Source organism: Anabrus simplex, chromosome 2 (assembly GCF_040414725.1).
Source record: "Anabrus simplex isolate iqAnaSimp1 chromosome 2, ASM4041472v1, whole genome shotgun sequence".
In the NCBI taxonomy this organism is placed as follows: domain Eukaryota; kingdom Metazoa; phylum Arthropoda; class Insecta; order Orthoptera; family Tettigoniidae; genus Anabrus; species Anabrus simplex.
The window spans coordinates 144,655,072-144,679,833 of record NC_090266.1 but is presented as its reverse complement, the minus strand read 5'-3'; the positions used below and the strand labels follow the sequence as shown (position 1 = coordinate 144,679,833).

Sequence of the window (24,762 nt, the reverse complement as noted above, 5' to 3'; positions counted from 1 at the left end):
ACTCAAAGATTAGTTTTGCCCGACTGAAGAACCTAACAGTTACATATTAAGCAATACCAAACTGAAAAGAGATGGCTTCAGATATTACAAACCTTTCACTCAAGTCAGCCCAATGGTCCGAACCAATGCCAGGTATTGCCGACCAGTTGCCGAAGTGCTCTCGCGTACAAGATGGTGGCTAGTCATTCTCTTGCACTGAGTGTAACCTCTGAATAATTCATGGTTAAGAGGCGGCCGGAGCTGGAACGGCCGGTCACCAGCTCAGTAGTTGTTGTAACATGGGTCAAAAGTTTGTAAGTTTTTATAAGGAAACAGAACAAGGTAAAATTATTTTGTTTTTATAACGCGCGTTAGTCTGTGATACACTTTTCATTAGTGTAAAAGCATTTCAAAAAGAAATGCAAATATAGTTATAAAATGGTACTTAAAATAAAGAATCTCCATATGAAATTGAGCTCTGAACCGCGGTTTTCCTAAACTTGTTTTAAGTCAAGATGGTGTTCAAATTAGAAGCAAACTATACTGTAGGGAAGTTTATTAAAATAAATTAAGCTCTGCTTATTGACTTACGAGTGTCGGCCGAATTCTAGTGCAGGTAGTTCAGCCAGTTTCCGTCAGATGCCGCAGCGTCACAAAGCCTTGTCCTTGAAGAGGGATGATGACAGATTAGCTCTTACCCATGCAGGGATGTGGTGAGCGAGATCCTCAGCTGCTATCAGTCGCTTCCTCACCCTTGCTTCATAACAAGCGGTAGTGGACACGCTGACAATACTTTGTTACTCGCTAGTTGTGGTATGACCTTTCGATAGCACATTATATTTTGTCGTGTTTTATTATGCCGTATCGTTTTACCGAGTGCAATGGAATGGCGAAATGCTCGATTTGTAGTAAGACATTAAACTTGATTAAAAATTTTAACACTGGGCGAGTTGGCCGTGCGGTTAGAGGCGCGCGGCTGTGAGCTTGCATCCAGGAGATAGAGGGTTCGAATCTCACTGTCGGCAGCCCTGAAGATGGTTTTACTTGGTTTCCCCTTTTCACACCAGCTCGATAGCTGCAGTCGCTTAAGTGCGGCTAGTATCCAGTACCTTAATTAAGGCCACGGCTGCTTACTTCCAAATCCTAGGCCTTTCCTATCCCATTGTCGCCATAAGACCTATCTGTGTCGATGCGACGTAAAGCAAATAGCAAAAGAAAAGTAGAATAAGAATAAATTGCTATAAATATACGTTGTTCCCCTTTCAGTTATAGTCTATTACAATACGGGCAGTGGCGGTTCTAGATACTTATCGAGCTCGATAGCTGCAGTCGCTTAAGTGCGGCTAGTATCCAGTATTCGGGAGATGATAGGTTTAAACCCCACTGTCGGCAACCCTGAAGATGATTTTCCGTGGTTTCCCATTTTCACACCAGGCAAATGCCGGTGCTGTACCTTACTTAAGGCCACAGACGCTTCCTCCCCACTCGTAGCCTTTCCCTGTCCCATCGTCGCCATAAGACCTATCTGTGTCGGTGCGACGTAAATAAACAAGCAAAAAAAACTTAAACTGGGTGGGGGGGGGGGGGATGTTTGGAATTGAAAGTATTGGTAACGGAATTCAAACGAAAAGTAACCATGTTTATGAAAATACAATGGGCAACATTAGCACAACCATTAACATGTTTACTTCAAATGCATTATATCTGTAAATTATCAATTTCTTTATTAATCAAGGAATTTTAAAATAATTATTTCACTAAAAATGAGGCCCCCCCCCCCCCACCAGGGCTAGAATCACCTCTGGATATGGGTTTAAATCTACGTTTGTTATTAGTGTGCATGGAAACTCACCGCTGCACTGCTTCCCTTGCTCTCGATACGAGGCTTGCAGGCAGACCTCCCCTGTTTCTGCATTACAACCCTCCTGGAGGCTCCGTGAATGTGTCACTGTTTGTAATACCCATTACAGCTGGGACAGATAGAACGCAACCATTTCGGGAACACAACCGTTGAATGAAACAGTTACAAGAATACAACCGATTTTCAGTTGCAGTGCGGTGGTGGTGGTGATTATTATTTTTATTTTATTTTTTTTCTAGGGGCTTTACGTCATGATTGTTTTAAGAGGAAGTACAACTAGGCAACAATCCGCTATATAACTCTAATCAGAGAGAAAAAATGGAAAGGATCCGACACTTCAAAAAATGAAGGTATCGACCAAGGAAAGACAAGGGCCACGAAGGGCGCGAAAATGAAAGACTCCATAGGTTTCCTTACGTAATACCGTCAGGGTCAGAAAAGAACAACAGTTGATCAAATGTGGTCGGACAGGATACATGAGAGAAGAGAATATCGTCTACTGCAGCTGGTTATTCAAGGGAAGATACAAGGCAAAAGAAGACCAGGAAGAAGGCGCATTCCTTGGATTGATAATTTGAAAACTTGGTTCAACTGTTCCACTATTGAGCAACATCCAAAGCAAGAATCTCAATGATGGTAGCTGATCTTCTGAAAGGAGGTGAACCGAGCTCGATAGCTGCAGTCGCTTAAGTTTTGCCAGTATCCAGTATTCGGGAGATAGGTTCGAAACCCACTGTTGCTCCCCTGTGGATTGGGGTGGTAGAATAATACCCACGGTATCCATGCCTGTCGTAAGAGGCGACTAATAGGGGGCCCAGGGGCTCTGTACTTTGGAGCGTGGGCTGGCGACCACGTGGCCCTTAGCTGAATCCTGGCATTGCTTCCACTTACTTGTGCCAGGCTCCTCACGTTCATCTATCCTATCTGACCTCCCTTGGCCTACTCTTGTTCTCTTCCGGCCCCGACGCTATTAGGTTTGCGAGGGCTAGGGAGTCTTTCATTTTCACGCCCTTCGTGGCCCTCGTCTTCCTTTGACTGATATCTTCATTTTTTGAAGTGTCGGATCCCTTCAATTTTTCCTCTGATTAGTGTTAATAGAGGATGGTTGCCTAGTTGTACTTCCTCTTAAAACAATAATCACCACCACCCCACTGTCGGCAGCCCTGAAAATGGTTTTCCGTGGTTTCCCATTTTCACACCAGGCAAATGCTGGGGCTGTACCTTAATTGAATCGATTATTTCACAAACCAGTCAAGCGCCAAGTCTGTCATTTTCGGGAAAATAAAAAAAAACTAGCATCAGACAAAATGTTATGGTAGGGGTATTAATATTTTAGCTTTAGGCCCGGTTTCATCAACTCATGTTAGTACTTAACAAGGTGTTAAAACATTTTAACATCCGATTAAAGAAAATTTGCGTTTCATCAACAACTGTTAACATTAACAAATGTTAAACTGCGTATTAAAGTTAACATTAGCCATTTCCAATGTTAAATGGCTAACATTCGCATTTAGCAACCTGTTCCAAAATGGCTGCTGTGAATCTCGCTTTCGAGGCGGAATTGCTCTATTTAGATCTTTTACAAAACAATCCTGATCGAAGAAAAGTTCAGCGACGTAATGACTTTGAAAATTTGATGGATGCGGAATTTCTTCATAGATACAGGTTATCGAAAATAGTCGTTGCTAAGGTTGTTGACGAAATTCAAGTGAGGTTGGAATATCCTACGAAGAGAAACTTACCTCTTTCTCCAATGTTGCAGGTACTGATAATATTACGATTTTTTGCTACTGGTTATTTTCACATACTGGTCGGAGACAGTGCTGGAATTTCTAAAGCCACTGTTAGTAGAGTTGTTTGTCGAGTGTCTGCAGCAATAGCATCCATGAGAAGGAGGTATATAACATTCCCTTCAGTAGAAGAGCGTCAGCAAATTATCCGCGACTTCTATGAAATAAGCCGTTTTCCTGGTAACTCCCATATCGGAGCACAGTTTGAAGTGGGACAATTAACGAAGTGATTTTGTTAGGTGACAGTGGATACCCGCTTAAAAAGTATCTGTTAACCCCATTGAAACCCTCGCGGACTTTTCTCACGCCTCGTCCTTTTCTTTTATCGTCAAGCCATCTGTGCGCTTGCACTCAATAACATATATATTGACTAATTAATTCGGACCGATGACCTTCGATGTTAGGCCCCTTAAAACAACATTTTTTTTTTTTTTTTTTTTGCTAGGGGCTTTACGTCGCACCGACACAGATAGGTCTTATGGCGACGATGGGATGGGAAAGGCCTAGGAGTTGGAAGGAAGCGGCCGTGGCCTTAATTAAGGTACAGCCCCAGCATTTGCCTGGTGTGAAAATGGGAAACCACGGAAAACCATTTTCAGGGCTGCCGATAGTGGGATTCGAACCTACTATCTCCCGGATGCAAGCTCACAGCCGTGCGCCTCTACGCGCACGGCCAACTCGCCCGGTTCTTAAAACAACAAGCAAGCTAATTAATTCAATTAACAACTCTTTTTCGAAGAAGGAAAAATTAGAACTACGATTCCGTTTCACTTCACGTGCCATATTTTACAGCTGTACTCAAACAAAAGCGCATCGGAGCGCGCTGTAAAACAGCATATTCGTACCACTGCCTCCTTGATTCGCGCCAGTTCGCAATATTGGGAGAGTTAACAGTCGATTAGTAAACATTTCACAAGAAAAGTTTGATGAAACGCAAGAAACCTAACAAGATGTTAAATTTTTAACTCCGTATTAACTAACTTCTTGTTAGTATATATTTAACATGTGTTGATGAAACCGGGCCTAACGTATTATATCTCTTAATAATTTCTATCTAAGGAAAAATATTTTGTGCTTATTAAGTATGGTGTAAAAAACAAAAAAAAATTTCCACTTAACTGGTTTCTGAAATAAACGAGTGTTGCAAACATATTTTCATGGGATAATTCTTGAATTTTGCAGGGATTTTGTCATAAACCCCATATTTGTTAAAAAAATATATATTTTAATAGGTTTAGACTGTATTGCTGATACAAAAGGATGAAATCAGCAATGCCTGCTCATCATGACAAGAGGTAATCAGTCCTCATAAACAAACTCCACAGCACATTCTGTCTCTGTAGTAGGCCATTGTAAAAGTGTTCATATTCCATCATAAGGTTTTAAGGGTCCGCCTCTGTGGTGTAGTGGTTAGCGTGATTAGCTGCCACCACCGGAGGTCTGGGTTCGATTCCCGGCTCTGCCACGAAATTTGAAAAGTGGTACGAGGGCTGGAACGGGGTCCACTCAGCCTCAGGAGGTCAACTGAGCAGAGGTGGGTTCTATTCCCACCTCAGCCATCCTGGAAGTGTTTTCCGTGGTTTCCCCACTTCTTCAGGCAAATGCCGGGTTGGTACCTAACTTAAGGCCACGGCCGCTTCCTTCCCTCTCCCTTGCCTGTCCCGTCAAATCTTCCCATCCCTCCACAAGGCCCCTGTTCAGCATAGCAGGCGAGGCCGCCTGGACGAGGTACTGGTCATTCTCCCCAGTTGTATCCCTGACCCAAAGTCAGAATCTCCAGGACACTGCCCTTGAGGCGGTAGAGGTGGGATCCCTTGCTGAGTCCGAGGGAAAAACCGAGCATGGAGGTAAACAGATTACGAACGAACGAAGGTTTTAAGGCATTTAATTCACGTATCTTCTTGATATTGATGGGCATCTAAAACAAACAGTAACAAAGAATAATGTAGGGCTCAGACCAGGTACTTCCTTGTCTGAGTAAGAAATGTAACCTTCTCCTTTTACCCTTGCATTCCGAATAATATTACGCGTGTGATTCTGTTTGTCTACCACTCCTTGTTTCCTTTTTGGATACAGGTTCGTCTTCTGAATTTTTTTTTATGCTAGTGGCTTTACGTCGCACCGACACAGATAGGTCTTATGGCGACGACGGGATAAGAAAGGCCTAGGAGTTCGACGGAAGCGTCCGTGGCCTCAATTAAATTACAGCCCCAGCATTTGCCTGGTCTGAAAATGGGAAACCACGGAAAACTATCTTCAGGGCTTCCGGCAGTGGGATTCGAACCCGCTTCTGAATTTTCAGACATATCACTAAGAATATAAAAAACACACAAAAGAAACACTTTTTGAATCAGTTGTTCACAAAACTAGAAACATGTGATTCCAGAAACACGACGACAACAAAAACAGATAAACGGCTGGTTACTCTGGATTCAGAACAGCAGACCAGAACGGTACCAGCAGTTTACCTCAGAAACCAACCAAGCGGTGTCACTTAACTGGTTTCTGAACTAAATACGAAATTCAATGTAATGCCTGACCATTAGAGGACGACGTTTCTTGACTGGTTTCAGCACCAAAATGTGCGTATACCCTCTTAGTAACATATTCTGCCATTAACTCATTTTTCCATTTTTTGGCACTTGACTGCTTTTTGAAATAATCGATTCAATTAAAGCCACGGCCGCTTCCTTCCCACTCCTAGCCCTTTCTTGTCCCATCATCGCCATAAGACCTATTTGTGTCTGTGCAACATAAAGCAACTAGCAGAAAAAAAAAAAGGAAAAAAAAAAAAGATACCACTTGAAGAAGAAGGATATATGAAAGTAAGGAGCCCGGTACAAGTAAGTGGAAATAAAGCTAGGACTCGGCTAAGGGCTCCGTGGTCCCAAGTTCAGAGGCCATGGGGCCCGCTTTAGTCGCCTCTTACGACAGGCAGGAGATACTGTGGGTGTTATTCTACTACCCCCACCTACAGAGGGAAGTTGCAGTGCCCCTCAGTTGTTGCGTTCTTTACCAGCACGGTTTCAGAGTTTCATAACAGGTAGGTATACAAAATCGTCGTTTACAATCCTTGTATTTCTTGAAAATGGGGTTTTCTAACGTAACTAGAATAACTCACAGGTAAGATAGCTCATTCCGGTGAACAGCGTTGCTATTGGCTAAAGCGCCCGACGTCACCGAGAGCGAGAATGAAGTGGTATTTTTTTTAGCTTAGTAGTTACTCTAATTACACTCCACTCAAGTCATGAAATAGAGAACTAATGGATATTTAGATGCTGTAACATTTATTACTTAAAACTTATACGAAAACATACGACTTCAAATCCGTCTTTGTAAAGACAAAGAGACTCTCACAGCGGCTCGAAGGTTGGAACGCAGGCCTTCTGCCCCTTGGCAGGTTCGAGCCTGGCTCAGTGCAGTGGTATTGGAAGGTCGACACGTTAAAAAACTCTTGCGGAACAACATTCCGGCACCTCTGCGTCTCAGAAAGCAAGTTATTTGATCGAATTCAAATTTTAACACAATATGCAATGGGATGTTTTATACATTGTTTATATATTTCAGAACTGTTTGTTTCCAAGGGGAAAAAATCTGTTATAAATTTGTAAGGCTTTTTTTTTACTCAGGGTTGTTGGAAAATTCCGTTCTTGGTCGCGTTACAATCTTTATCCTATGTCCAAAGTATCACTGTGTGACTAAAAAATGCGTAAATGAATTAACTTTCTGTTATATCAGTTTGTATTTTCATAGGATAGAAAAATATTATTTATCACTGACTGGCCGGTACAGCGAAAGACGTGAGGCGGGGACGGGGTTGATGCACTACTTCATTTCAACATCAGAAACAGTGACCGGCGTGCTGGCCTTTGGTCACAGGGATCCCGGGTTCGATTCCCGGCAGGGTCGGGAATTTTAACCATAATTGGTTAATTTCTCTGGGTGTATGTGTCGTCTCCATTTCATCCTCATCACGACACCCAGGTCGCCTACGGGCGTAAATCGAAAGACCTGCATCTGGCGAGCCGAACTTGTCTTTGGACACTCCCGGCACTAAAAGCCATACGCCATTTCATTTATTTTTGTTGGAAAAAGTACCTTATTTCGACTGTTTTGCTCAGCACTAACCCAGGCTCAATAATTTCCTGGAATGTTTCGCATTCCGTTCAAATGTCAACACTATCAGCTCCGTGCAAGTACTGTATCTCAACTTCCTGGTGACAGACTATGTGACGCTGGAGGGCGAGAGGGGAATCGCTCGCTCGGCCTTGGCCTTTCTTACTGACATCTATGCACCCGCGATGTAACTTTCAGTTGAGTTAGCTGTCGACAGCAACGAGACTAGTGGCGGTATTTTGAAATAAAATGTAGATCTAGAACTGACTCCGGCCACCTCTTAAAGAGTGTGACTAGAAACCAACTTTTAATGACCTACTAGTCCAAAATATAAGGCTTCAGCTAACAGACATATTTGTTTTAGAAAGAGTGTGAACTGCAGGAAATGTTGATATGTTTATGGACCTAAGTGCAAAGGAGTCCATATTTGTCGTCTCACTCCTTGTAAAACACTTATTCTATAAGACCCAGAGGAATTTTTTAAAAAATATTTGTTCCTGTGCTTTTCACACCTTTTAATATTCTCATCTTCAGAAACGGTACATACAGCATTCACTGTGTCTGCATAGGCATAAATGAAAAATGCACTCATTTTGTAAAACATATCACGTGTTTCAATATCCCTGTTGGAAAGCTTTTATTTGTGTATTCAATAGTATGTTTTCTTGTTTAACAAGTTTCCTTTCCTATATTAACAAGGTTTTCCAGTATGAACTTTTTCATTTCAAAGTATTCCAGAACTGAACACCCATCATGAACAGTAAGAACTGTAATAATGGATAAACAGATCAGAAGAATCTATAATTCAATGTTGAAGCTCTTGAATAAGATAAAACATGTATGAATACTAATCTAATACATTAAATGTACTGAACGGCTTGAGGTAACAGACTTGAAAGCAGAGAAAATTAATGCAGGTAACAAACATCTTGGAAAAATTGCACAGCAGTTTTCACAATAAAAAAAAGTGACTGAATAGTGAAGCTATATGTATGAACTGACTTCGGTGGTAAGAATATACTGGCTCTCATTCTGACAGATGATTTGTTTGTACTAATCTTCGGTTTACCTAGGAGAGTAAGATATAAAGCCTTGGAAACTCCAAGAGAAGCAGAAGGAAACCTAAGAGGATGTTTAGGTTCAATCCATAAAGACTTCAAGGTCTAAGGCATAGAAGTAAATGAAGTAAAATTACTACTAGCTGCTAGGGGATGATGGAAGTGCTTAACTCATACAAAACGGCTGCAGAAAAAGCACTGAAATGACCAACAGTCTATAATGAAACATGTATGTACGTACATATGTACTTATGAACTATACTCTGGATCATTAAAATAAATTAAGGAAAATAATTTGATTTGAATGTATTACTTGTCTTTTCAAAATCATCTTTATTTTGAAGAAAGAAAAAGCATTTTATGCACTTCTGTTAGAGTTTTGAGAACATTGCGATGATTTTTAGGAGCTCTTAGATTATAATTGGTACAAACTTCTGAATTGTGTTAATAAGCAATACTTACCTTTTGTAATCATTTGCAATCTCCTTAGCATTCATTGGTCTACATCTAACCACCACTTGAACAGCTTCATTGGAAGGGACTCGTCGGAGCTGGAAAATTGGCAGCACATGTGTTACAATATTTCCAATTACAAGTTTTAATAAAGCTGTATATCACATCAGTGATAAACTGCTGCATGTCAGAATGCCCAGCATTTCTGAATCAGTAGCCATACATCAATACATGGAAACAAAAGCTTAAATCTCTTCTTTGTAATGGACATATTTGCCACCATCATGTTTTATAATTTAATAATAAACATATTTGACAGTAGATTTATTCATTTGTGTTCTTAGAAATATCTGGAAATTATATGGAGTACTGAAATTCATGAGTGGTAGTGTAATAAATACTTTATAAACACGTACAAGATGCCTATGACAGAAACCAACCAACAAACGATCTGCATTTAGGGCGGTTGCCCATGTGGCAGATTCCCTATCAAATGTTTACCTCATATTTACATTTATTTATAATTGTTTACCTAGCTTTTCCTTGAATATTTTCAACGAACTTGGAAATTTATTGAACATTTCCCTTGATGATTTATTCCAATCCCTTCATCCTCGTCCTATAAATTAATACTTGCCCCAATTTGTCCCCTTGAATTCTAACTTGATCTTCCTACTACGATCTTCCCTACTTTTAAAAGTTCCACTCAAACTTATTTGTATACTTATGTCATTCCACGCCAACTCGCCAATAACAGCTTGAAACATTCCACTGGGAATCAACATCTGTATCATTTGATGGCCAGGCAGGCATCAATTTTAGAAAATGAGACAAAGTTCCTCATAGTGCATTGGCACAGCTGGTGGCTCCAAGTAGTCTATGCAGTTGCATCCATGGTATGCACTAGCCATGCGTCTTAGTAGGTGTGCTATTTACCAACTGATGAGCCCAACTTAGCATACTGGGGAAAAACGCTGGTAACCATGAATGAGTTAGCAGGAAAATTTATAATGTCCCAAGGGACCAACTATACTGGTATTATATGAACATACCACATAGTCTAGCATCTCTTCTCCTTACTCCCAAGTCTTCCCAGCCCAAAGTTTGCAACATTTTAGTAACACTACTCTTTTGTCAGAAATCACCCAGAAATCGTGCTGCTTTCCTTTGAATTTTTTCCAATTCTAGTATCCATACACTGGAGCCATACTCTAACTGCGGATTTACCAGAGACTTATATACCCTCTCCTTTACACCCTTACTAAAACCCCTAAATATCCTCATGACCATGTGAAGAGATCTGTAACCTTTCTTAACTACTTTGTTAATATGATTACCCCAATGAAGATCATTTCTTATATTAACACCTAGGTAACTTACATTGTTCCCCATGAAATACTATCACCCTTTCAACGAAATAATTAAAACTGAGAGGACTTTTCCTCTTGGTGAAACTTATAACTTGACTTTTCATTCCATTTACGTTCATACCATTGCCTGCTGTCCATCTCAATAGATTGTTTAATTCCCCCTGCAGTCTATCACAATCCTGCAACTCATTTATTACTCTATACAGTATATAATCCGTAAATATCCTTGCCTGTGATTGCAGATCTTTACTCATATCACATATATATATATATACACACACATATATAAAAGAAAACAAAGGTCCAATAATACTGCCCTGCAGGACCGCCCCCCCTCCCCCCATCATCACAGGATCACATAATGCTTCACCTACTCCAATTCTCTGAGTTCTATTTTCTACAATGTAGCCACCCGTTGAACCACTCTTTTATCTAGTCCAATTGCCCTCATTTTTGTCAGTAATTTCAAATGATCTATCCTATCCAAAGCCTTGGATAAGTCAATAGCAATACAGTCCATCTGACCTCCCGAATCTAAAATATCTGCTATATCTTGCTGGAATCCTACAAGGTGAGCATCACTGGAATAACCTTTCCTAAACCCGAACTGCCTTCTATCAAAACAGTTAGTAATCTTGCAAACGTGTAATATAGTCAGAAAGAATGCCTTCCCAGGGCTTACAAACTACACATCAAGCTGACTGACCAGTAATTTTCAGCTTTATGTTTGTCACCCTTTCTCTTGTACACTGGGGTTACTATTGCAAATCTCTGTCCATTTGGTATAGCTCCTTCATACAAACAGTAATCAAAAAAGTATTTCAGATATGGCACTATATTCCCAACCCATAGCCTTTAATATATCCCCAGAAAACTTATCAACCCCAGCCGCCTTTCTAGCTTTCGACTTTTGTATCTTTTTATAAATGCCTTCATTATCATAGGTAAATTTCAGTATTTAACCATTATTAGCCGCCTCCTCTTTCAGGACATTATCTTTATATCCAACTGTGTTGTGTTTGAGTCATCAGTCCGTAGACTGGTTTGATGCAGCTCTCCATGCCACCCTATCCTGAGCTAACCTTTTCATTTCTATGTAATTATTGCATGCTACATCTGCTCTAATCTGCTCGTCATACCTTGGTCTACCCCTACCGTTCTTACCACCTACACTTCCTTCAAAAACCAACTGAACAAGTCCTGGGTGTCTTAAGATGTGTCCTATCATTCTATCTCCTCTTCTTGTCAAAGTTAGCCAAATCGATCTCCTCTCACCAATTTGATTCAGTATCTCTTCATTCGTGATTCGATCTATCCATCTCACCTTCAGCATTCTTCTGTAACACCACATTTCAAAAGCTTCTATTCTCTTTCTTTCTGAGCTAGTTATCGTCCACGTTTCACTTCCATACAATGCCACGCTCCACACGAAAGTCTTCAAAAAACATCTAATTCCGATATCAATGTTTGAAGTGAGTAAATTTCTTTTCTTAAGAAAGCTCTCCCTTGCTTGTGCTAGTCTGCATTTTATGTCCTCCTTACTTCTGCTATTGTTGGTTATTTTACTACCCAAGTAACAATATTCATCTACTTCCTTTAACACTTCATTTCCTAATCCAATATTTCCTACATCACCTGCCTTCGTTCGACTGCACTCGATTAGTTTTGTTTTGGGCTTATTTATTTTCATCTTGTACTCCTTACCCAAGACTTCATCCATACCATTCAGCAACTTCGAGATCTTCTGCAGAGATGCCAACTTTCAAAAAAGGTAATTCGTAATGCAGCCTTTAGGGCACCGGGGGGGGGGGGGGGGCGGTCGGAGATATATATATATATTTTTTTAAATCGTGATCTTACTAACTTACATATCATTTAAAGCTTGTAGTTACTGTTTGGTAAACGTACACTGGTAACATGGTTTTTCTTTTCATATCATGTGCATCCTCTGCACTAACAGAGCACTTAACAGTTCGGAGTTCATATTAGCACGAAATTCAGTCTTGTTCATCTTCATCATGCGCATCCGAAACATCGCGGCTCCACACACTACAAAACACGTGTGAATGAGATTTTGAGGAGCGCATTAAACTGGGCCATTCTTCCGAGTATACCTCCTTAAATTTCCAACTATATTACTAGCGTCACTAGTCATGGTAACGTAATCACACGTATTTTCTTGCACAAGAAATCGCTTCATTATTTCAAACCTTTCGCATTTCGTAACACACGATTAGCATATATCCTAGAAGAGCAATATATGTAAATTTGGCAACCAAACTCGCAATAAATACTTCTTCAACAGTCACCCAAACAGTATTCAAAATTAAACGGAGTTTGTCACCACTTTACCGCCAAAACAAAGACAAAAGAACTCTTGTCTTGTCTTGCGGATATTTATTTGGGATTCAATAAATTCTTTCCCAGTCACGAGACCATTAACATATTACACTTATATCACAAAAGCACACGATTACATCACTAATGCCTGATTTTAGCATGATCACACGTAAATAGATGCACTTAAAGAAGCAATATTATATCGGGTATAAGTAGGTTCATGGAAGTATTACATTCGGTACTGAGCAGAGACACAAATAACTTAGTAAGCTGGAATAGGAGTAACGTGTTACACTGTACAAGATCGGAAAGTAATAAAAACCTTGATACAGTATCCACTCACCAGGAACATATAGAAGTGCCACCTCACAAACATGTCGGAACAAAACAACTGAAAAACTAGATCATAATTACAATTTTATGTGAGTGTTATCAAGGTATTCGTTTAAATTAGTAATGATCATAGGCGAAGGTTGGTGCAACAAAACTGAAAGTCGTGTAGGGAAAGGTACGTGAACTTTAAGTAATTTCTGCATTAAAATGGCCTGGTGATGTGCATATTGGGGGCAATGAAAAAACAGGTGGTCACTATCGCCCTGAGATTCTCCGCAGGAACAAGTTGGGTCGTTCGCAATGTGAAATCGAGTTAAACATACTGGGGTTAAGGCATGATTAAAACGTAGTCGAATGATATTGGTAATGTGACGTCGTGTATACGTACCATTTGCAAACCACGGCAGTTTGGGAATACTCGGTTGAATTTGATAGTAATGTTGACCTTTCGTACGAGCAGATAATCGCCATTGTGTGCACCATGTGTGTTGAGCTGCAGTTTTGATATGTGGAAAGAAGTCGGGAATCGGAATTTTGATTTGTAATATATTCGCGGTATCTGCACTGACGTCTTTCGCTGCTATATCGGCCATATCGTTGCCTACGTGCCGATTATGCCCTTTAATCCATATTAGCGTTATAACAAAACCGGATGTTTCAAGCCGAAATAGAAGAGACTTAACTTCGTAGACATATGTATTTGTATGAGGGGCGAGTGATTGCAGAGCTTGTAAAACACTTTGAGAATCGCTGAATATATTTATGTTTTTGGATTGCAACTGTTGAACATATACGAGGGCTTGGTATATGGCATATAATTCTGCTGTAAAGATAGTTAAATGATTAGGTAACGGATATTTAAAGCTAGTGTGTAGTTGTGGATCGTAAAATGCTGCTCCGACTCCAGTATTTGATTTTGACCCATCGGTAAATAGGTGGTAATCTGGTGAGGTTATGGGACTTTTAAATTTCTTATGAGCGTATAATGTGGGATACGGTGCAGACATTGATTGGTTTGATGCATCAGAAGGGGCAATGATAATAGAAGGACGGAATGTTTGAATATCATAGTGGTATGAATACGTATTAACGCGTGGTGTACGAAGTATAGTCTCATTAAGATGGCGGATTTCAGCATAAGCCATATATATGGCGGGATACCGATGATTGGGAGGAGGACGCTGTTGATAATATTCATATAATAATTGTAATTTAGGGACAATAAGGGAGTTCGTTCTACTAATATGTTTAAGTAGGATTTTTTTTGGAAAGTTTTATCCAACGAATATAGTGGTTCTTCCGTAGTTTCTACTAATAAAGCGTTAGTTGGTGTTGTGCGGAGGGCACCCACACTGATACGTAGTGCTGAAAATTGGAGACGATCCAAAGCTAATAAACTATGTTTAGAGGTTAAATCAATAATGTGGGCGCTATAATCAAGTATGGACCGAATGGTTGCATGATATAGCTGTAGTGTTGACAAAGGGTCAGCACCCCAAGCACGTTTCGTAACCGTTCGTAAGATGGTGATATAACGATCAGATTTCCGAATAAGATGCCGTATATGAGTTTGCCATGTGAGTTTTTGATCGATATATATTCCTAAATATAAGTGTTGTGAAACCAAGGGAATGCTATAAGTGTCAAAGTTAATAGGGCTTTTATCAAAGGTTCGTTTATGTGTAAAGATCATCGCTGCACATTTAGGTATAGAAAGTGAAAGTCGATGGGCCGTGAGCCACTGAAAGACTAAACATAAAACCCGAGATATTGTGGCTCTACACAGGTCAATGTGGGAGTCAGAATAATAAATAACAATCATCCGCGTAAGCTAGAATTCGAGCGTGTGGAATCACAAGAGATTCGAGTTCTTTCATGTAAAGGGCAAACAAAATTCCATTGAGTATCGAACCCTGTGGTAAACCTTGTGATGTGTAACGGCTATCAATTGTGTGTTGGGGAGATTTAATAGTTAACCGTCGGTTAGTAAATAGTTGATTTAAAATAGAAAGGAATTGGATGGGGAATCCAGCACTAAATAATTTCTCCCAGAGAATATGCAATAACACAGCATCATAGGCACCTTTAATATATAAAAAAAAAAAACTGCCACGATAGATTGTTTTCGCCATTTTGCTAATAAGATGTCGAGTAAAAAAATTATGATAGGGTCTTGTGTACTATTACCACGTCGAAAGGCGAACTGATACTTGGGTAATAGGGAGTGATATTCCAATACCCACGCCATTCGTTTCATAAGGATTTTACAAAAGACTTTGCGTATACACGATCCCAGAACTATGCCTCGAAAATTTTCAGGTTCGGTAGGTCGTTTTGTTGGTTTCAAAATGGGTGTGATGAAAAACTCGTTCCATGATGCTGGTACATGTAGTGTCTCGAAAATACTATTATAATATTTGAGTAAATAAATTTGGACATGGAGGGGTAAGGCCTTGAGCATTTGATAAGTAAGTGCATCAGGTCCTGGTGATGAGCTATTAACGGTACATAATACAGAGTGTAATTCATTATATGTAATTGGATTCAAAAGGGAAATAAAAGAACAAGAATTATTCTGTGAGGTGGGTAGAAAGAATGGATTTACTGTAACAGGGGCAAGGGTGTATAAAAAGTCTTCTAGAACTTGTAGCGGATAAGCGGAAGAAGTTTGGTATTGGAAAGTTCTCGTGATCATGCGGATCGCGTTCCAAAATTTCGTTGCTGGAAGTTGTGGAGTTAATTGAGAAATAAAAGATTGCCAAGCTTTTCGTTTTTTTGCATTAAAGACGAGCTTTGTTTTCGCAATATGATTTCGCAATTGAAAATAATGCTGCTGCGTCATTGATTGGCGATATTGTTTGAATAATTGTTTGCGCTTATGAATAAGATCGTGACATTCTTTATCCCACCATTTTAGTGCATATTCCTGTGGATGGGTCGTCACGTTTAATGGTCGACACGGATGAAATATGTTTAAATATTGGGTTAAATAAGGGAGTAAGAGGGAAAAGGAAAGAGGGGACTTGTGTTTCTGCTGCAAAATATAATTGAGGTATGATTGATAGTTAGAAACATTAAAATTTTTATAAGATCGGACGTTACTTATACAGGAGGGTTCCGAAACTGGGAATGTGGTGGGTGAATACCACATGTGATGAGAATTGGGAAGTGGTCACTAGTGTGAGTATCAGATAATGTATGCCAGGTGGTGACAGGGGCCAGAGTTGTGCGGCAGAAAGTAAGGTCTACTGCGCTGGGTGGAGATCCAGGCGGAGTTAAACGGGTCGGGGAGCCGTCATTTAAAAGGAACAAATTCTGATGAGTTGAAGTAGTAAGTAAATTAGAACCTTTGATTGTATCCACCATACATCCCCATTCAGTGTGGTGGCAATTAAAATCACTAAGGAAAAGATGTGGAAATGTGTCAAATTGTTGAAAAAATGCAGCCATTGATTCTGAGTAATGTAAATGTGGGGAGGGCAATAGATGTTTATGAAACAAGTATTATGGTGTACTATTCCTACAGCATAAGTGTGCGGGATGATATATGGTAAAGATAAATGTGTAACTGATAAGGAAGTATGAACACATGTGGCAACTCCATCAAAGCCGTTACCATAATGTCGGAAAACTTGATAACCTCGTAATCTAAAAATGAAATGTGATTGAAACCACGTTTCTTGTAAACAGATAAAATGAGCTCGTGTTTCATTCAGCAATATTTGTAACTCATGTCTTTTAAAGGCGGCACTTCGACAATTCCATTGGAGTAAAGTAATCATGCTAGTATGTTCATGATAGAGTCTCGTAGTTTATATAATACATGGTGAAGTTGAGGCTCGTGACCCATACTTTGGATTAACATTACCAGCAATTGCTGGATTTCTTGTTGAAGGCGTTCCTTGGAAGGAGGATAATGTATATCTTGAGGGGTTGCGGAGGGTTGCTGCCTAGCAGATGTGGGCGCACTTGAGGGATATGCTAGTTGCAGAGGTTGTTGCATGGCACTCGTTGACGGGATCGAATGTACTGGAACCGAAGGTTCGTTTCGCAGAATGGCCATGTATCCTTGTCGGTCGAAACCGGGTTCTGGTGTAGGAGGGGGAGATTGCATGATTACTTGGGTGAACTTACGCTTACGCGGGTTTGGAGTCTAAGGGGATAGGGGATTTGACGATAGAGGAGGGAACTGAAGGTCTTGTTGCTCGGAATGATAAATTGGAAGGGCGATTCGGGCTTTAGCTTCGGGAAAAGACATGTGTTCAGTACTCATTAATTTTTTAATGGTGACCTGATACTTATGTTCAGGACAAATTGAGGAACCTGTGACATGGTTTTTCTTACAGTACGCACATTGTGTAAATTGCTCGGTACACGCCTGGGTTTCATGTTGTTGTGCACATTTCACACAACGAGCGTTTTTCGCTTGACATTGCCGAATTGTATGCCCATAGCGCTGGCATTTGCGACAGCGAATGGGTGAAAAGATGTAAGGTTCAACTTCCATGTACACCTTATATAAGGCGACATGGGAGGGTAATGTTTGTGATCTGAAAACAATTTTTACTGAACCCGTAGGAAGGTATTGGGTTTCTCCATCTTGAATTGCACGGCGATTAAATCGTTGCACGCTTTTAACCGGTGTCTCGGATTCCAGGTACTGTAATATGTCATCATTCGATAAACCTTTTTCAACTCCACGAATAATGCCTACTCTTAACACTTGTGAGGATGGAATGTAAGCTTTAATTTTGAGGGTTTCAAGCATAGGATTACTCAAAAATGCGTTTACTTGAGAAGCCGTATGGAAAGTAACTTGTAGTCGATTACGTCCTTTACGTTGGATCGATTTGACATTGAGTTTAGTTTCGTAAAATCGGCGACCAAGTGCCATAGGGTGTAAATTGCCGATGTTTTGCTCGTTTAGAGATTCAACAAATACAAAGAAAGGTCCATGATGAAAGCGATTATAATATTCCGGGGTAGAAGCCACTTGGGACGCCTCGGATTGATTGTTAGATTGTTTGGAATTAGAACGGTCTACCACTTCCGTGTTACGCCTCTGTACATCAGACTCAGTTGACTGAGAACCTTGCTGTCGTGTGGTATTACTAGAGGAATTAGTTATGGGTTCCTCTTCCATAGGTACGACAATTTCACGCTCCACTCGTAAGGAATTCCCGGTTACCGCCGACGTTCCTCCACTGTCGGTCTCCATTGCTTGTCACTCCCGCACCACACTTGAACGAAAACACAAGTGATTACCACTACCGCGCACCACTGACTCGCACAAGTAGAGTAGTGTACCGTACCACTATCACTGCGTGACTGACAAAAGAACTCTCATACTTGCATGGAAGTCTGATCATGTGACGAACAAGGACAACTCCGCAAGATATGCCACTTCACAGGTGCCTAAATTTCCGGTACTGGAAGCACACACTGCGAAATATTCTTAAACGAGGGACAGGAAAGGGGGATAAATTATTTCTGAGAAATCCGAAGATAATATTCTGAGAATTCACGCCGCCTTGTGTATCCTTTTGAACACTTCATACACTTAGATTTAAAAATCAACAAAAAATCGTAATTTGTGGTGTGTGATTCGTAAAGGCGTAATTATGATGGGTAATTCGTAATTATTACGATTGAATCGTAATAGTTGGCATCTCTGCTTCTGCAGTCTCAGATAAAATAACATCAGCAAATCTCAAGGTTTTGATTTCCTCTCCTTGGACTGTGATTCCTTTTCCAAATTTCTCTTTGATTTCCTTTACTGCCCGTTCTATGTAAACATTGAAAAGGAGGGGGGGGGGGGACAAACTGCAGCCTTGCCTCACTCCTTTCTGGATTGCTGCTTCTTTTTCAAAGCTCTCGATTCTTATCACTGCAGACTGATTTTTATACAGATTGTAGATAATTCTACGTTCTCGGTATCTGATGCCAATCACTTTCAGAATCATAAATAGCTTGGTCCAATCAACATTATCGAATGCCTTTCCTAGATCTACGAATGTTGTGTTCGTGGGCTTGTCCTTCTTGATTCGATCCTCTAAGATCAGACGTAAATTCAGGATTGCTTCACGTGTTCCTACATTTCTTCTGAAGCCAAACTGATCTTCTCCCAACTCAGCTTCAACCTGTTTTCCCATTCTTCTGTAAACAATATGTGTTAAAATTTTGCAGACATGAGATACTAAACTAATGGTGCGGTAGTTTTCACACCTGTCAGCACCGGCTTTCGTGGGAATAGGTATAACAACATTCTGCCGAAAATCGGATGGGACTTCTCCTCTCTCATACATCTTGCACACTAAATGAAATAACCTTGCCATGCTGGTTTCTCCTAAGGCAGTCAGTAATTCAGAGGGAATGTCATCAATTCCAGGTGCCTTGTTCCTATTTAGGTCACTCATAGCTCTGTCAAACTGACCTCAAAATTGGGTCTCCCATTTCATCAGCATCAATAGCCTCTTCATGTTCCAGAACCAAATTATCTACATCTTTACCATGATATAACTGTTGGGTATGTTCCTGACATCTTTCTGCTTTGTCTTCTTTCCCTAGAAGTGGTTTTCCATCTGAGCTCTTAATATTCATACACCTTGATTTCCTTTCTTCAAATGTTTCCTTGATTTTCCTGTATGCAGCATCTACCTTTCCCAGGACCATACAGCCTTTGACATCCTTGCACTTCTCCTTCAGCCATTCTTCCTTAGCTACCTTGCACTTTCTATCCACTTCATTCTTTAATCGCCTGTATTCTTTTCTGCCCTCTTCATTCATTTCTAGCATTCTTGTATTTTCGTCGTTCATCAATCAGGTCTAGTATCTCCTGAGTTATCCACTGATTCTTAGTTGATTTTTCTTCCCTCCTAACATTTCTTCAGCAGCCCTACTGACTTCATTTTTCATGACTCTCCACTCTTCCTCTATAGTGTTTCCTTCAGCTGATTCATTTAGTCCTTGTGCAACATGTTCCTTGAAACAATCCCTCACACTCTTTTCTTTCAACTTGCTTAGATCCCATCTCTTTGCATTCTTTCCTTTTTTCAATTTCTTCAACTTTAGATGGCAGTTCATGACCAAGTTGTGGTCAGAGTCCACGTCTGCTCCTGGGAAAGTTTTGCAGTCCAACACCTGGTTTCTGAATCTCTGCCTAATGATTATGAAGTCTATCTGATACTTTCCAGTGTCTCGAGGTCTCGTCCACGTATACAGCCATTGTTTGTGGTGTTTGAACCAAGTATTGGCAAGGACTAAATTATGATCAGTGCAGAATTCAACCAGCCGACTTCCTCTTTCGTTCCTTTGTCCCAATCCAAATTCTCCTACTGTACTACCTTCTCTTCCTTGGCCTACCACTGCATTCCAGTCTCCCGTCACAATTAGATTCTCGTCACCTTTTACATATTGTATTAAATCTTCTATCTCTTCGTATATTCTTTCGATTTCTTCATCATCCGCTGAACTAGTAGGCATATAGACCTGCACTATTGTGGTGGGCATTGGTTTGGTGTCTACCTTGACGACAATAATTCTTTCACTATGCTGGTCGTAGTAGATTACCCGCTGCCCTATTTTCTTATTCATTAAACCAACTCCTGCATTTCTCCTGTTTGATTTTGTGTTGATAATTCGGTAGTCTCCTGACCAAAAATCTTGTTCTTCCTGCCAACGTACTTCACTTATACCAACTACATCTAACTTATAGCCTATCCATCTCCCTTTTTAGATTCTCTAACCTACCACAACTATTCAAACTTCTAACATTCCACGCTCCGACTCGCAGAATGTCAGTATCCATCTTCCTGATGATCGCCCCCTCTCGTGTAGTCCCCACCCGGAGATCTGAATGGGGGACTAGTTTACCTCCAGAATATTTTACCCGGGAGGAAGCCATCATTAGTACATCAGTCATACACAGAGAGCTGCATGTCCTTGGGAGGTAGTTATGGCTGTAGTTTCCCGTTGCTTTCAGCCGTGTAGCAGGATCAACATAGCTAAGCCATGTTGAGTATTATTACAAGGCTGTATCAGTCAATCATCTAGACTGCCGCCCTTGCAACTACCGAAAGGCTGCTACCCCCCTTTCGATGAACCATTCGTTAGTCTGGTCTCTCAACAGATACCCATCCGATATGGTTGCACCTGCGGTTCGGCTATCTGCATCATTGGGACACGCAAGCCTCCCCACCGCAGCAAGGTCACATTACATATTGCTGACTGAATACTTCTACCTTCTGTAAGTCCTCGCATACACACTCCTTGTTCATTAATGATCCCTTCCTGGAACCTGTTTCTGCTTTGAAGTATCTATACATGTCCTTCCACTGCTCCCTAAAATTCATGTGGCTCCCAAATATGTTTGCCTACATGTTATCCTTAGCTGATATTTTAGCTGAATTCCATATCTTGATACCCAAGATTTAACTGGACTTTAACACCCACTCATCAGATACTTCAAGGCTCACAAGATAAGCAAAATTAACACCCACACACTTCAAATCATCTGCAAATTCAAAAAGAAAAAGTAAAAGGGACAGGGAAAAGGATAAGGGTATGAGGTAGTACAAAACAGTTTTTCTAATCAAAGGCAAAAAGTAGCGATGACTATTATGAAAGGATTTAATAACGGGGAACAATGCAAGGCACGCTTAAATGTTATAACAGAGCGTTTTCAAAATACTTGTGGAACAATAAATAACAGCTCTCCTATTCCGAGAGGCAAATGACGCACGTATAGAAGATACAACAATTAGAGAGTAGAAAGAATAATATACTTAATATATTACGTTAAATAACTCAAATGTGTCAGAACATAAAATTATTGAAAATAAATCACAACACATGGACATAAACAAGGGGGCTGCCATATTGGATCATGGACGTCAAGCGCTCACAGATCATACACTCACAGTGGACGAGTAAACTAGCAAAAATGAAGCTATTTCAGTGCCATCTAATGACATAACAAAGAATTACAAACATTCTACTTCCTTTCTACTTGATTTGTGGTGCAATCTTGCACGTTACTGCATAACTACACCACTTATAAGAGGGTGCCAATTGAATCTCATCCTGGCATTTTTTTGTTCAGAATGTAACTGCCGATACAATTTTAATACGACATCCCGAGGCCAATCCTGCCGAGAGGGTAATGCGAGAGACTGCCAAATTTTGCTGAGTCTATTGTCGATCCCAACACTGGAAATTGGAAGTGGATAGAGGTACTTCCCACTATGCAGGAAATCAAACTACCACCCATGAATCAACACAGGACATTCCTCTAAGGCTTCATAGAGGCATAACACCCGATCGACCATGGGACCAATAGTTGCAAACTCCACCTGAGGCAGGTATTAGCCAGCAAACAAGAGCAGAAGATGCCTTAGGCAAGCTGAGACATGCAGACCAGCTCAGGGAGAGAAAACATCGCGTTTTCTGACAACCCTTGCAGGTCGGTGACCTAGTACTAATCTCCAGACCTGCTGTATCGCATCCCGAAAGAATAATTTACACAAAGTTCTGCCCACTATTTACAGGACCTTACAAAATTACAGAAAATCTTGCTAATGACACGTACAGAGTGGATAGATTAGACGGAACCATCGAGGAATATATAAGGCTTCCAACTTAAAGAAATACTTCGAAAGGGACGCATAAAGAAAATCCTGATCGAATTTTCTTTGTCCTGAAAGGGGGAACATGTACCGGAAACACCAAGAGAAAGCAAGTTCAAAGTATGAGAGTTAAACTTTGCGCGAGTTGAAGGATAGGGAACTCGCCGAACTCTGCTGACGTACACAGCAGTGACAGAGCCACCTCGGGCCGGCCTCGCTCAGTGAGCACGACCATATACGGTAATGTTCCGATCCATCTGCAAAAAGGTCTATTTGGAGTTAGGATACAATTATTTTGCACCACCAACGTTGAGGCTATAATAACAGCTCCAAACTATCAAATTCTTGAGCAAATCTACTAAGTAATTTAGAAATTATAGAGGTGGATAGTATCCATGTTTCGAGATGCTTCATCGGCTCCAGATATAAAAGCACGGCGATCTAAGCCACAGAGAGACAGTAATACTCAACTGTTTCTGTGATATGGGTGACTGGTGGAGATCTACAAGTGTGGCAGGCCGAAGCTATGCCCAACCAGGGCTCGGTACTAGGACTTGTGTTTTCTTTATAAACAGTGGCGTTCCAAAGGAACATAGAATTTTTCCAAGTGTCACAATTTCTCCAAGAGTTGTAATTTTTCCAAGTGTCATACTGAACTTGCGTTGTCATAACATAGAATATTTCCTAGTGCCACATTTGCACTTGTGTTTTCGAAACAATCTGTGGGGACATAGAATATTAATGTCACATTTGTACTTTTGGTTTTTTCTTTTTTTGTGTGTGTGTGAAGTTCCGAGAGAACATAGAATTTTTCAGTGCCGCATTTAAGCTTATAGTTTTCACTTCGTAGTAATTATTGACAGACAGTGTTAAACATTTAAGTTCAGTTAAAGTTTAATGATTATTTATAGACAATGTTGAACATTCTCGGAGTGCCATAAACTTGTTTAAGCCGGGCTGAGTGGCCCAGACGGTTGAGGCGCTGGCCTTCTGACCCCAACTTGGAGGTTAGAGCCTGGCTCAGTCCGGTGGTATTTGAAGGTGCTCAAATACGTCAGCCTCGTGTCGGTAGATTTACTGGCACGTAAAAGAACTCCTGCGGGACTAAATTCCGGCACCTTGGCGTCTCCGAAAACCGTGAAAGTAGTTAGTGGGATGTAAAGCAAATAACATTATTATTTTTATTATATATATATATAATTTGCTGGGGCCATCAAGGACCACGTTAAGTCTTGTTACATTTGACACTGAACTTGGCCTTCTTTAGAGCCCAAATTTCCCTCATTCTTTGTGAGTGGGCCTGCTTACGCTCCTCTCTCCAAGGGGCACCGTGTCTTCTCTTCGGTTGCTCGTCTCGGTTTAACCCGTTCGTCAATATTTTCTTGCGGAAGAGATCTCTGTTAAGGGCATCTTCAGCTGAGATATGCAGCATTTGCAGGTCTTCTTTGGTATTTCTAAACCAGGGAATTGTGGTTTTGGGGTTTGAATCAAAAAAGTGAAAGATTTCTTTAGTTAACTTTCTTCTGTCCATTCTTTTCAGATGACCGTAAAATCGTGCCCGTCTTTTTCTGATTGTGTCGGTAATTTTCTCTATTTTACTGTAGACTTCCTCGTTGGATCTCTTTTGATAGATTCCATTTCTGTACTTTGATCCCAAGATTCCTCTCACAATTTTGCGTTCATTTTTCTCCAGTTCTTCAAGGAGTCCTTTGCTGGCATTTAGAGACAGGGTTTCGGCTGCATACAGAACTACTGGCTTCAGAACGGTTTCATAGTGGCGTATCTTGGTGTTTTGGGAAAGGCATTTTTTGTTGTAGATTGTGCGTGATGTTTGGTAGG

At 40.6% G+C, this 24,762-nt stretch overlaps 1 protein-coding gene across 2 annotated transcripts in view; it reads right to left on the bottom strand.

Annotated features, from left to right (window-relative positions):
- Positions 1-24,762, bottom strand: part of LOC136862709 (kinesin-like protein KIF3B) — a 397,790-nt gene that overhangs the window by 270,091 nt on the left and 102,937 nt on the right. For both annotated transcript variants that reach the window (XM_067138926.2, XM_067138927.2), the window contains exon 6: positions 9,267-9,355. In XM_067138926.2, the coding sequence (XP_066995027.2) occupies positions 9,267-9,355 (89 nt within the window). The remainder of the gene's footprint in view (positions 1-9,266; positions 9,356-24,762) is intronic.